This window comes from Plectropomus leopardus, chromosome 8 (assembly GCF_008729295.1).
Source record: "Plectropomus leopardus isolate mb chromosome 8, YSFRI_Pleo_2.0, whole genome shotgun sequence".
Lineage (NCBI taxonomy): Eukaryota > Metazoa > Chordata > Actinopteri > Perciformes > Serranidae > Plectropomus > Plectropomus leopardus.
The window spans coordinates 8,269,773-8,282,447 of NC_056470.1; the positions used below are offsets into that span (position 1 = coordinate 8,269,773).

At 38.7% G+C, this 12,675-nt stretch overlaps 1 protein-coding gene across 1 annotated transcript; it reads right to left on the minus strand.

Moving 5' to 3' along the window:
* Positions 1 to 365: 365 nt before the first annotated feature.
* Positions 366 to 11,296, minus strand: sars1 (seryl-tRNA synthetase 1). The gene is made up of 11 exons (XM_042492529.1): positions 11,129 to 11,296; positions 9,980 to 10,050; positions 9,755 to 9,835; positions 9,448 to 9,606; positions 7,626 to 7,769; positions 7,262 to 7,417; positions 4,625 to 4,846; positions 4,275 to 4,404; positions 2,854 to 3,011; positions 2,593 to 2,722; positions 366 to 1,412 (listed from the first exon to the last, which is right to left on the minus strand). The coding sequence occupies exons 1-11, from the start codon at positions 11,262 to 11,264 to the stop codon at positions 1,258 to 1,260; spliced, it is 1,542 nt and encodes a 513-aa protein (XP_042348463.1). The 5' UTR covers positions 11,265 to 11,296; the 3' UTR covers positions 366 to 1,257.
* Positions 11,297 to 12,675: the final 1,379 nt, after the last annotated feature.

Consider the following 12,675-nt stretch of genomic DNA (forward strand, 5'->3'; position numbering starts at 1 on the left):
TTTATCTAAAGGTTTTAGCCTGTCTCTGATGTTTTCTCAATAATGGTAGCATTTCCTCAGTTCCCGGTTTTAATGAGTACTCTTATTTTAGTGCTTTAATCAATTACAAAGTCTTGCTTGTTTATCCATGCACGTAGGGGGAAAGTGGTGGTGGTGGGGTGGGGGTATTAGGCACTTTGTGTTACACTTTGTGTTTTGCTTGTGTGAAAAGTGCTATACAATTAAAGTCTGACTGACTGATTCCACCGATACCGTACCTTCAGTGCTCTTTCTTGTGTACAGGATTTAATGTTGGTGATTTAAACATACTACAGTTTTAAAACTTTAAAGACGTACTGTAGACTCAGTAAAAACACACAAAGATCTTCCATATCAACTGTATTTAATATTTGTTTACACTGAGTGCCACTGTCAATGCTCAATCATATATATCTCTTTATATTAGCGAGTTCATACAGGCAATGTCAATGTCTCAATCGTAAGCCCATGAAAAGCGTTATGGTCAACGATGACGTCGCGCAATGATGGTCGGAAATGATGATTGTGGTCAGAGACGTCGTGAAGAGAAGCCTAAAACAGACGCTTCAGATACCTGATCGTGTTTACAGGACTGATTTCGGAATTATAGTTAGATTAACCCCAGAACCATTTCAGACAGTTATCGACCCCATTTTTCAGAGGCGATGCCGGTTTTGTTCTCAACGAAGAGCAGATGAGTGAAGATTTTGGTTACTATTATATATAAAAAAAAAAACCACTTTTCAACACCAATTACAGATCCCTAAAACCTGAAAACGAACATGTATATAATCAGCGGTTTATATACTAACTGCCGTGAAAATGAAGCCAGAAATGTAGCTGCTGATTTTGAATATATATCGATATGCGTCCTACAAACAGCTTTTAGAGGTCTTATCTGTTTGTTTTAGGCTCAGTGTTGCTGCTGCAGATGTGAGAAAGGGACAGACGGACAGAAAGACAGACAGATGGACTCTGAAGTGGACTGTAGAAGTGAGCATGGAGATCCCTTTTTTTCAGTGTGCTTTATGTGAGAGAGGGGAGCGACAGCTGAGATGAATATGACCATCCACTCAGATAAACACAGATGGGAGAGAGCTAGCCTTCATTATAACGATTACACAGATGGTTTCACCATTCTCCAGCAGTTAAACGGACCCTGATCATCAACACCGCGCTCTATGCTATCAGTGTGTCTGTGTGGTTGGTGAAGGGACACAGTGGTGGTGTTACTGGAGTCTATGAGTCGTTGACGGACATGGTCTCCATGGCGTTGGGCAGGTCTCCTCCTCCCTGCTTCTTCTTCTTCCCTCCATCCTGCTGTTTCTTTGACTTCTTAGACATCTCCTGATCAATAGGAGCGGGCTTGACGAACTTAATGATCTCTGTCAAACCTGCAGGATAGACGAGATGCATTTAAGCCTTCAAAGAACAGTGGGTCAACTGTGACGGTGCTTAACTGTTTGAAACTTTCCTTGTGCTGCTTTCAGACACCTTTCACAAGTATTTAAACCTATGAACTCTGAGCAAAATGGTGCAATTGTTTTCCAAATTATTGAAAAAAAAGGCAATGAGCAACTTCATAAGAAACTGAAAGAAATAAGTAGATTTAGAGAAAAAAAAGTGAAAAGGAAAAATGTCCAGAGAAAAAAAAAAATAGAAAAAAAGGTATATAGATATTTAAAATTATGTTTGAAAAATAAAAATTTTTAAGCACTTTTTTCCAGGTTATTTCCTGTTTTTGTTTTTCCCACTTTTCTTCCTATTTACTCTCTTTCTGTCTTGATGATTTTCTAATCTGGAAGTTATTGTAAACTTTGATTCGGTCCATATGGCACTGTATCACTGCATCACATTTTTTCCATTCTAAGGATATCCATCTGCATCTAGTTTTCCCCAAAGGAAGGAGAGACAATTCTTTGCTAAACAAACTTGCATATCACTGCTAAAGTCAGTGTTTGCAGTCAACAAGCAACTAGCATAAACACAACAGTGACAAAGGTTACAAGGACGACTGAGTCAGCATTAACCAAAAATAGCCCTTCTGCAGTCAAATGATTATTTCTCCGACATGATTACATAACTTTTTACAACTAAATCAATAAGTCAGTTAGTTTTAACCAAAGCTTACACACATCTGAAATCAATTCAGCAAATCTTTGAAAGCCAGAATAAACATTATTCCAGCGGTCTGTCAAAGCATGTTACGGCATATTTCATCTTCAAAAAGATGTTAGATATTATCAAGATTGCAACTGTGCATTTCAAATTTAGTGCCCTGGACTAGTTCAGCCAAAATGTATCTGTAGTTTGGAACTTTTTATGCACAAAGGACAGCAGTATCACCAATTCTCAGACTGACAAATATAACCTACTGTTTTAATGTGCAACATTAAACAAAACATTAAACATGACACAATCACATATCACAGCCCAAAAATTCTGTATAATTTTTTTTAGACCAATACTGATATAGATTTAAAGATTTGGGAGTAATCTTACATCAACTATTTTTTTCAACACAAACGCATAACATAAACAAATAAAGGTGACTTGGACCACTTGTTGGTTTACCTGGAGGCATGAAGTCCCTGAGCACCTCTGGAACAACGATGCCCTCCTCAGTCTGGTAATTCTCCAGGATGGCACACATCACTCGAGTGGTGGCACACATGGTTGCGTTCAACATGTGCACGAACTCAGCCTACAGAACATACACACACAGGACGCGTGTTCAGGATAAAGCATCTTCCAATATTTTGGATTAGAAGAGTTGTCCGGGAAAAGCCGAGCTCTTTGTCGAGCTGCAGAGCTGCGTCGGAACAGAGCGCTCACCTTGTCCATCATCTTTTTGGTCTGTCCATAGCGGATGCGGAGGCGTCTGGCCTGGTAGTCGGTGCAGTTTGAGCAGGAGACCAGCTCTCTGAAGGCACCGGAGCCTGGGAACCAGGCCTCCAGATCCAGCTTCTTACTGGCTGCATGATTCAGGGCACCTATGATGGCACAGTAGTAAGTAGTTAGCTAATGTCATGACCTGATGTTCATGCACATGGAGCAAACTGCTTATAAGCTTTTTTTCCCCCCGTCAATCAATCAATCGATTAATTGACCTGTCGTTTCAGCTCTTACCATGCCAAATAATTTACTTCCTCAAAAGAAAATACTGAAATTTCTTCTGAAGCATTTAGTTTTCCATTGCTGGGTACTTTCTGAAGTGTAAAGTTAAAAAGTGAAGAAGTGCAAATGTAAAAGCACATGCATTAGAAACTTTATTTCCACAGTTCTTCTTCACGTTGTAGATCCTGGGGCCTATTGCTTAAGGAACTATAGCTGGGTTTCATCAGAAACCTTCTGTATAGTACCTTTGAAACCAAAAGTAACACCCATGAAGAGGTACCCGGACCTTAGATCTGTTTAGCGTTTCCACTACAGACATTACTTTCACATGTGGGCGGGGTTATTGTCACTCTCTGCTCCATCCAGCAGCACTTGAAACTCCAAATCCCGTTTATTGTTTACAGAACGTGGCTGCAGGCTGGAGTGAGAGTCTCTCTCAATGGGATGTTTATAAATAACAGGTTAGTGCTGCTGGAGTACTTAAGAATATATGAAGTTCACACAATCCGGTCGTAGTTAATATACATTTTTTAAAACGCTTCAAGATCCACTTTTTGCTAAAAGAGTATGTCATCCAAGAGAGACAATTAAAACAGATGGAGCAGTCAAAGTTGTTATACTGATATTTAAGGTGTGTTGATGGATTCACGTCATCAACTCATGCACTGAGTAACATTACGAATAAACTTTCCACCTTAAAAGCTGCCGGAAGTCGGCACAGTGGATTAAATCATTTTTTTCTGAGTCTGCAGCTGCTGCTTAAGGCTGCGAAACATGCTTTATATGTTTATAGTTATAGTTTACTAATGTATGTAAAAATTTTCACAATATGAACAGTGGTCAAATGAGCTACAGCTCAGCCCTGAGCACAGAGTGATGATTGTACTGACCAATCAACGGACCGCAGTGTTTCCAGCTCCGTTTTTTAGTACTGGATCTGTGTGCTATCTAACCCAAACAGAGGGGTAATGAATTAGGGATAGTTCCAAAGGTACCACCCACAACTTTTCACAATGGAAACGCAAAAAAAAAATGGCCAGCAAGTGGATAACGCCCCATATGTGATTGGTAAGGATTAAAAGTCAGAGATGGTACTTCCCAACTGCGCATTCATGTATAGGCGCATGTGTCGGACCTACCGGAGACAATGTTGACAATGCGATAAGGAATTCCTAATGACTGGTAGAACTCTTCTGCTGTCCCGATCATCTCATCAAACATCTCCCAAGATTTGCCGTCATGTGGGGAGGCGTAGACGAACTGCTCAATCTACAAAGAAAACCACAAGATCACTACATTGTTTTTAAATACCATAACAAAAAGGACAAATCCTGACACCCATTTAACTTGTGTATAATTACTATTCTCATTCAGAATTCTTTGGTTTGTGTCTGCCACATAGTTTTTTGATGATTTTATGAAGTGACAATAAAAAGTGGCCATTTATTTATTTCAATGTTGTTGTTTTTTTTTTTTTTCCACAGCTAACCTTCTCAAACTGGTGCACCCTGAAAATCCCGCGGGTGTCTCGGCCATGGGAGCCGACTTCCTGTCTGAAGCAGGTGGAAAAGCCGGCGTAGCGGATGGGCAGGTCCTCTGGTTTGAGCCACTCTTCCCTCAGGAAGGCTGCGATGGGCTGCTCCGAGGTGGCGATGAGGTACTTCTCATCTATGGAGCTGTCGTCAGACTTCTCACTGCTTTTACCGATGACCTGGTGTTAACACATACAGGGAGAGAGAAGGAGTAAGAATGGACATAAAATCAATTTTCAGGGTTCACACAGTCAAGACAAACATGAAAAGGTCATTGAATTTAAAAAAATATTTTTCAAGACCTAAGAAAAAAAAAAGGTGATGTCCTGAAGTTTTTTTTTGGAAAAGTAATAGAAAATAGTTTGATAAATATCAATTTTAATTTTGAACTGTTTTGATTCAAATGCTGGGCCAGGGGATATAAAGTAAATTATTATATATGTATTATTATTATTATTATTATTATTATTATTAAGAAAATCAAATGCATCTTTTTTTTTTTTTACCAAATACCTTAATATTGACACTGCAAAGCTATGTAGGGTTGACTATTGGTGCACATTTGATCACAAAAAAATGAATGAATATAGAGGGTTAGGGCTATCAGTAATGTGGATATGATGATGAAGTACATACAGACAAAGAACGGAACAACTAGAAGAGTACTTTAAGTTCAGAAAATTACATAATTTTACTGTAATTGCACCCTTTAAAACCAGGAAAATATAATTATTTTTAAAAATCATAATATTGGCAGTGAGAAATACATCTTTATTACAGTGCTATTGCCTGTATTTGTAGTAATTTGTGTCAAACAGGGCATATTAGGGCTGGGTTCTTTGGCTAACAATAAATGTCACAAGATTATTTTTCAATAAGAGTATATACAGTATCCTGGTGTGCCAAATACATACAAAATCATGTAAAATAATAAAATTTACTTTCAAAACAGTGAGCTATTTTCAATTGCTCTGCTATTCAGACGAAACATCAAATATCAATATCATCAAATACATTAAATATACTCTGTATGACAAAAACCTTATTTTGTAGATTTGACTTTTTTTTTTTTTACCTTTCAGTCATTAAGTTGAGTCAGAATGTTCATGATAACTGGTTTAAAGTTACAGAAAAATGTGGATCCTCTGGCACATTCTAATGCCATTATTGCATCATACACACAGATCTTAATTACTGGGCTATAATGAGTTTGCCTAAACGACTGTAATTATGTTGTGAATAATTGTAAAGAACAAACAAGCTTCTTGCATTATTTTTTTATGATTGTGCCTATTCATGACTGATCAGAACTTCTGTAATTAAGAATAATTAGACTTGATTTATGCATCTATTTATTGACGTTTTCACCGTAAGGTTTATTTAGACATGCGACAATTACGGTTTATGTATTGTTTTACTATAAACATAAATAAACTCTTATTAACCAAAAATAAACAAGGTTCTTTTAGGGGGTGGCATGTTTAATCCTATGTTTCATATAGCCTATTATTTATTTTACTTAAACTAATCATAAAATAAACCTGGGCCAGTGTGTTATATATAGAAATTGCAGCGTTTTCAGTGAATTTTTTAATGCTTCTGTGCAATCATCAAGTCACTGCCGCAGCTGTTTTCTGATGTAAGCCGTCTAATGAGGATGTGCCCTATGTGTGCAATCAATTCTATTATTAATGTGTTTTTTCATCAATTATTTCGCAAATATTTGCCAAACACTAAAGACGACGCTCTGATCTCACTTGTCAGGACAACCTCTCAGCTGAACACACACACAGACACACATTCATATAGAGCACGTGGCGGCGAGATAGACAGCCGCAATTATCTGTTATAAAGTCTGCATTGTTTTGAAGCAGCTTTAAACAGTCATAAAATGCACACACATAGCGAAGCATAACTTTATCAAAACCATTTTATTCAAATAGAAAATGAACGTACATGTATGATAAAGTAGCCAGCTCGACATAAATGAGCAGTCTGCTGTTCTGCCAGCAGTAATGGAAAGCTCTGAACGCAGCTCTGTGTTTGGACCTCCTGATGGCAATTCCAACAACTACACTTCTTGGCCAAAAGTATTTGGACAGCATAACATCGCACTCCAAAAAAAATGCTTTTAATATGGTTGGGCTTTGATTTTCTAAACTACATAAACACAGCAGCAGTTTCTTGCAAAAGACATGAAACTTCTGTTGCATTTTGGCCTTACGTTCACAGACAATGGTGTATTGGGAACCTGACAACATTTGAAAATGGGTTCGAGAGTGTAATTTTTTGAGAATGCCACCTCTTCCATCGCCATGTAAACTGGTAATGCGCGGATCCTGTGCTTCTATGTTGTGACATTACAAAGTTACACTGTAAACTATTGGCCTGACACTACAGCATTTCCGGTTGTTTTTTGCGGATCCATGTACACGAGGATCGTTTTCACAATATTATCCTTTGAGCGCGTATTTTTTTAAAAACCCAAAGAAGAGACTTTTCCGTTTTTAAAATGGCCGTTCTCATCTAAACGTGGCCTAAGTTCAAAACAAGTTAAGAGAAAACGCTGAGGAATTCAGTTAAAGCTCCCATACCTTGTAAAGCTCTTCGTCAAACTGGCTGAGCTGGGCAACTTCCTGCATCACTTCTTTCCTCATGAAGAAGGGTGTGTAGAGCATGGTGTATTTCTTGCTGTAAAGGATCCTTAAGGCATAGTTGATCAGAGCCTGCTCCAAGAACACCAGCGGCCCCTGAACACAACGAAAGAGAGGAAAATAACTTAACAGATGGTTTGTTGACTAACAGACCGGGTAGTAAAAGACCAGCCACAATTCTGCTTTAAGTGCATATTAAATGTTTTATTTTGGTGGGGAAAAAAAGTTAAAAAAAGAAATGTTGGTCTGTCTGCGGTGCCACTTTATGTCTTGCGTGTTTCTGGAGACTATTACTTGTGCTCACCTTCAGGAAGTAACCTCTGCTGCCAGCCACGACGGCTCCCCTCTCTCCATCAAAGCCATCGATCATGACCACCAGGTCAACGTGGGAGTACTTCTTCTGGACGCTGCAGTCGCCCCAGGTACGCTCCACCTTGTTGTCTGCATCCTGACATGAGGAAACAAAAGAAAATATTACACTAATATAACTGGTCTACCGACTGAAAATGATCTCCAACAAGAAGAAAACTGATTAGTTGTTTATTATGCTTTTATATCATTGTAAATCAAATTATCATTGGATTTGGACATGTTGATCAGGCAAAACAAACTGTCTGAAATGATGAAGCTTGACTCTTTCAAACTAGCCGGAACCTTACTATTTAAAACTGAACTGAAAGTGAACCATATTTTTGCAACCTCCAAACCCAGACCCCAAGCCTTCGCCTTTTTTTGGGGGGGGGGCTGCAAAAATTCATATGATTATGAAGTCCTTATCAATTTACAATGATTAATTAATTTTACAGGTGAGGTATTCCTTTAATACCTCCAAAACCCTGAGTACTTCCTGTAAGTGTAGTACTTTGTGTTACTTGGAGCAACAACTGTTTATAATGCCTCGTCACCCATGAGCTACATCAGCCTGTCGCCACATCTCAAAGGGTAATCACTACAGTTGGGTTGATTTCCAGTTTTGCCAGTCTGGTCTGGAGTATGATCTTTAACTAGTTTGATTTCAAGCAAACGAGCATTAGTCATGATGACACGCTGGTGAATTCAATTCAGCAACCTGTGAGCGGGGCGTCACAGCACTAAAGCCAACTGCCTTTGCATTAGTAATACGGGGTGTGAAAGTATGATTCACATGATATCATGCTTCTTTATGAATGGACTCATGGAGCCACTTGTGTCTGAGCAGCTATAAGCCGACGACAGCAACATGAAAGAGATCTCATGTCAGCAGAGGTGGGAGAGTGGTGCCCACTGTGTTTGTTTTATGCCAAATTCATGTGTTTCATGTGTTGATGAGACAAGACATGGCAGAGTCACTCTCTAACTAAATGTGTGCCTATACGTCAAAATTTTGGATGTAAAGCCAATGAAAAAGGTGTCCAAAGTGGCCCTGAGTGACATGGTGTGCTGTTCTGAATTTCTGTCAAACGCCATGTTTTCTTTAGTCCTATTCGCTTTGAAAGCTCTGCGATGAACAAGAAGCAGCTGATTCATGACGCTGAAATAAGGAATTATCTATCCGTACCTCCATTACAAAAACCAAAATGAGGTGGCAGCTGGCTGGAAGGAGATCACCATGGTATTACGGTAACAGCCTGCTTGCTGTTGGCTTTATTGTATATCATTTCCAGTAAAGATCACAAAATAAAACGTTTGTTTTCTATTTAAAAACTACAAATGCAGGATGATAGCTAGTAGGCTATTCACCAATCTTTAAATGGTTACATCTCCAGTCTGATCTTGAGCTGATGGGTCTGTGGTTTGTTTACATGATGTAGGTCTAACAGAGAAGCATACTTGATGCACTTTTTGCACCATCAGCACCTGCTGCAAGACTTAGTGGTAACATTTTTACATAAGTTCTACCCTGGCAGCCACTCTCAAAAAACACAAGCATGTTCTGAACAATTTGCCATCACTAATGCCTCGCAGATATTTTAACATTTTAGTATGGCATGTCCTAATAATTGCTGTATCGTGTGTTACCTAATCCACTTCATTGGTGAAGATCATGTCAATAAATTTCAATGGATTTGCAGCTATTTCAAATGTGTTATTAAGGTAAAGTAATGTAATTAGCGCCGACTTTAACCATGATGTATCAAACCACTCACCTCATCATTGCTGATGGGTACAGATGGGTGCAGAAGGTTGCCGATCTCTCTCAGGTACTCAAAGCGCTCTGTCTCCAGCTTTACCCTGTCAGTGTCAGTTTTCTCCACCGCCTCATCCACTAACAAACGCAGCTTCTTGATCTGGGTTACCGTCAGGCCCTGACAGAAAAATGTAAACATGCAAACGAGTGAGGAGAAGCAAATATTTAGCAATGTGTGAGCTTTAAATTTAATCTGTCAGAGATTAGTGTGACAACAGGCAGAAATGTTGCCATACAGGTGGTGCTTAAGGCCCACACAGTCATACCGAGAGCAGTTCAGCTGTTAGGGACTCCACATCCTGTGCTTCTTCAGGTAAAGATTCATCCTCCCCAACTGGTTCCTTCTTCTGCATTCACATTAAAAAATGAGTTAAAGGAGGCCCGCTCAGGTCCGCTTAATAGACACACACACTGACAGTGTTATGTCTTCTGTTTTCTGTCTCACTCTACATTTACATGTTCAGTCATTCAGTGTCCTGATGCCTCCATACCTTCATTTTCTCTCCAATGCTCTTGCTGCAGAGGTTCTTTGCCTTGTTCAGGTTGTCTGCAGTGAAGCGGCCTGTATGGGTACATCAGTCAGTCAGTCAGTCAATTATTGGGACTGTGTTTATGAATATGTTTCTGTGAGCCGCAGTATCAGGACAAGTAACCTGGTGACAGGCGCTGCTGTCAGTAGCAACTCACCCTCATTGGATCAAAACCGATGATAAACATGTCAACAAACCACCTTTGTCACTTAAACAGTAACACTAATGTATTGCAAAAATCCATCCCTTTATCATACAGAATCAGACTGCAGCTACACTGCAGGGCGAGGTTAACTTGACATGTTGGTGGCTGGGATTGCATCAGACTGCACGTTACTACCCGGCATCGCGAAGCTAACCTAGCATTAGCAAACACCATCACATCTGGCTATAAAATTATGGGAATACGTGATTAAATAGATCTTTACATAGATCTAGTAAACTCAGACATTAAGTAACTATCGCTGAGAATAAACATATGTGTCATTTTGTTTGGTTAAGTTGTACTAGCTGTGCTAACATTAGCCACATTGCGTGCTATTCTCTTCCTATGTGAGAGCACCATACCAAACCTCATTCAAATCTGTCTGTAATTTATTACCAACTTCGCTGACAAAAACTCACGGTATGTATAAGATAATGTTTGTTTAGACCGTGTTTATACAATGTCCACTGATGAATACGGCATAGATGTATTGTACCAAGCAACACGCTGTCTATCTCAATAGTTAACTTTCTGAATTGATTCGCAGTCCACGGCAGTGGCAATAGCCAACGTTCACCGAACATAATGCGGTGGCAGAGCGTGGAGTTAACAAGCAAAATTCATTATAAAAATATATTATTTTGTGGGGAGGGTTTGTGCATTTCAAGGTGCCGAATGGAAGATTTTGTCCAAGAACTAGGTGTTGTCTTTGAATATCCCAGATGGGACGCAACAAATAGATGTACTTGCATACTAACAATAAAATCCCAGATTTCTTCATGGAGTTGGGCGTGAGCTCTCAGCCTGTGGAAAATGCACTGACGCTACGCCAATGTTAGCATCATTAGCCACCACGCTAACGTTAGCTACCATGACTGAAACAACAGAAAGAAAAGGACACGTACATTTTCTCCACTCCGTATCTGCGGCGACCAGTTTATCGACGAGTGTGACATCTTTAAACCTCTTCCTTTGGGTCTCACGGACGACTTCAGGGTCGCCGCCTTTGTCGGTCCGAAACAGGTCCAAGTCGAGCACCATCTTTCCACGCTGTCTGTCAGAGAGAGCCTGAATGAGCGCACAACGGTGACTCCTCTAACCGGGTTGCCAGGTCTGGTAACTCAAGTCAATAAACCGTAATCGCAATTTGAGTTGTTTCAACCAACCACTCCATGGCGTTTTAAAGCCATTTAAAACGCCATCTAAACAGTTTTATTCTTGTAGAATGGATAATAGTTTAAATACAAAAATATATCCGATTTCCACCAACCTGGTCACCCCCAGCATCATCAATACCCGCAAATCTCTTTCATTCATCAACAGAATCATGTACAGATGTCCCCAGTGTTTAGTAAACTACATGTAGGCCTAATTCGAGCTGTTAACATTTTCTGCACTTAAGATCATAAGGTTCCAGGGTTGCGTGTAATTAAACAAATAGTTAAACTTACACTTTGCAGTAGCTTGATGGTAGTTAAACTTCATGAATACTTGCATCTTGATTCAGGTAGTCAATTACATTTTTAAAACACTTTTTGTGTAGTTAACTACTGAAACAACAAACATTTTTTTGCCCATAAAAGGAAAGGATTGTTGTTGTTTTTATTATTATTGTTTTGCCATTGTATTTGAACCCACTTTGACTACAATTAGTCATAAATTGATTATTGCGATTTATTAACAAATGTTTGCATTACATGCACATCTGAAGTTACTTGGGTAACTGAGTAATCCTGATAAATCCACCTGTACTCTAGTTTCAGAGGGCAAGTGTCTGAATAGTGGACATAAATCTACAAAACTAAAGCTGACATTTTTTGTACTAAATAGTGACTTTTTTGTATTATATTTTGATATCACATGCATATGGTCAATTTGATCATTTTACAAAGTAATATAAAGTAGAACTACTTTTTCCTATATAGCCTGAGTGAGCCAAACTATATTTCTCCCTAGGGCATTTTTGCTTGAGTTCAGCTTCTTTCATTGATAGCTTGCAAAACTATGCTTTCAAAGTAGCTCCCCCAACACTGAATACATTTTATAAATTGGACAAGCCAGAGAACATTTGTTTTAATCTTATTTTTTTAATTATATGATTAGATACACAATAGAAAATCAATACTTCACAAAAATATAAAACAAAAAAACGATAAGACATATTAATACATTTCTTTGTAGACACTATATGCTCATGCATAAATAAACTTAAGCAAGACTGTAAACATGCATATATACAATTTATACTTCAAGGCAAACATTCCCACAAAATAACTTCATTAACTTACAAATTTGATTAATAGTTAATTTATGTTTAATGCATATAGTACAGATACACTTGCACTTTTTTAAATGACACTGCAAGACCAGAAAATATTTGCACATTTGTAACACATTTGTAAGAATAAGATAGCTTTATTGTGCATTCCACACATTTTGGAGTTTTTTTTTT

Coding starts and splice junctions, on each gene's coding strand:
- sars1 (XM_042492529.1), bottom strand. CDS start 11,264: ATGGTGCTCGACTTGGACCTGTTTCGGACCGACAAAGGCGGCGACCCT. Junction 10,051..11,128: donor AGATACGGAGTGGAGAAAAT/GTACGTGTCCTT, acceptor GTACCCATACAG/GCCGCTTCACTGCAGACAAC. Junction 2,723..2,853: donor CCAAAAAGATGATGGACAAG/GTGAGCGCTCTG, acceptor TATGTTCTGTAG/GCTGAGTTCGTGCACATGTT.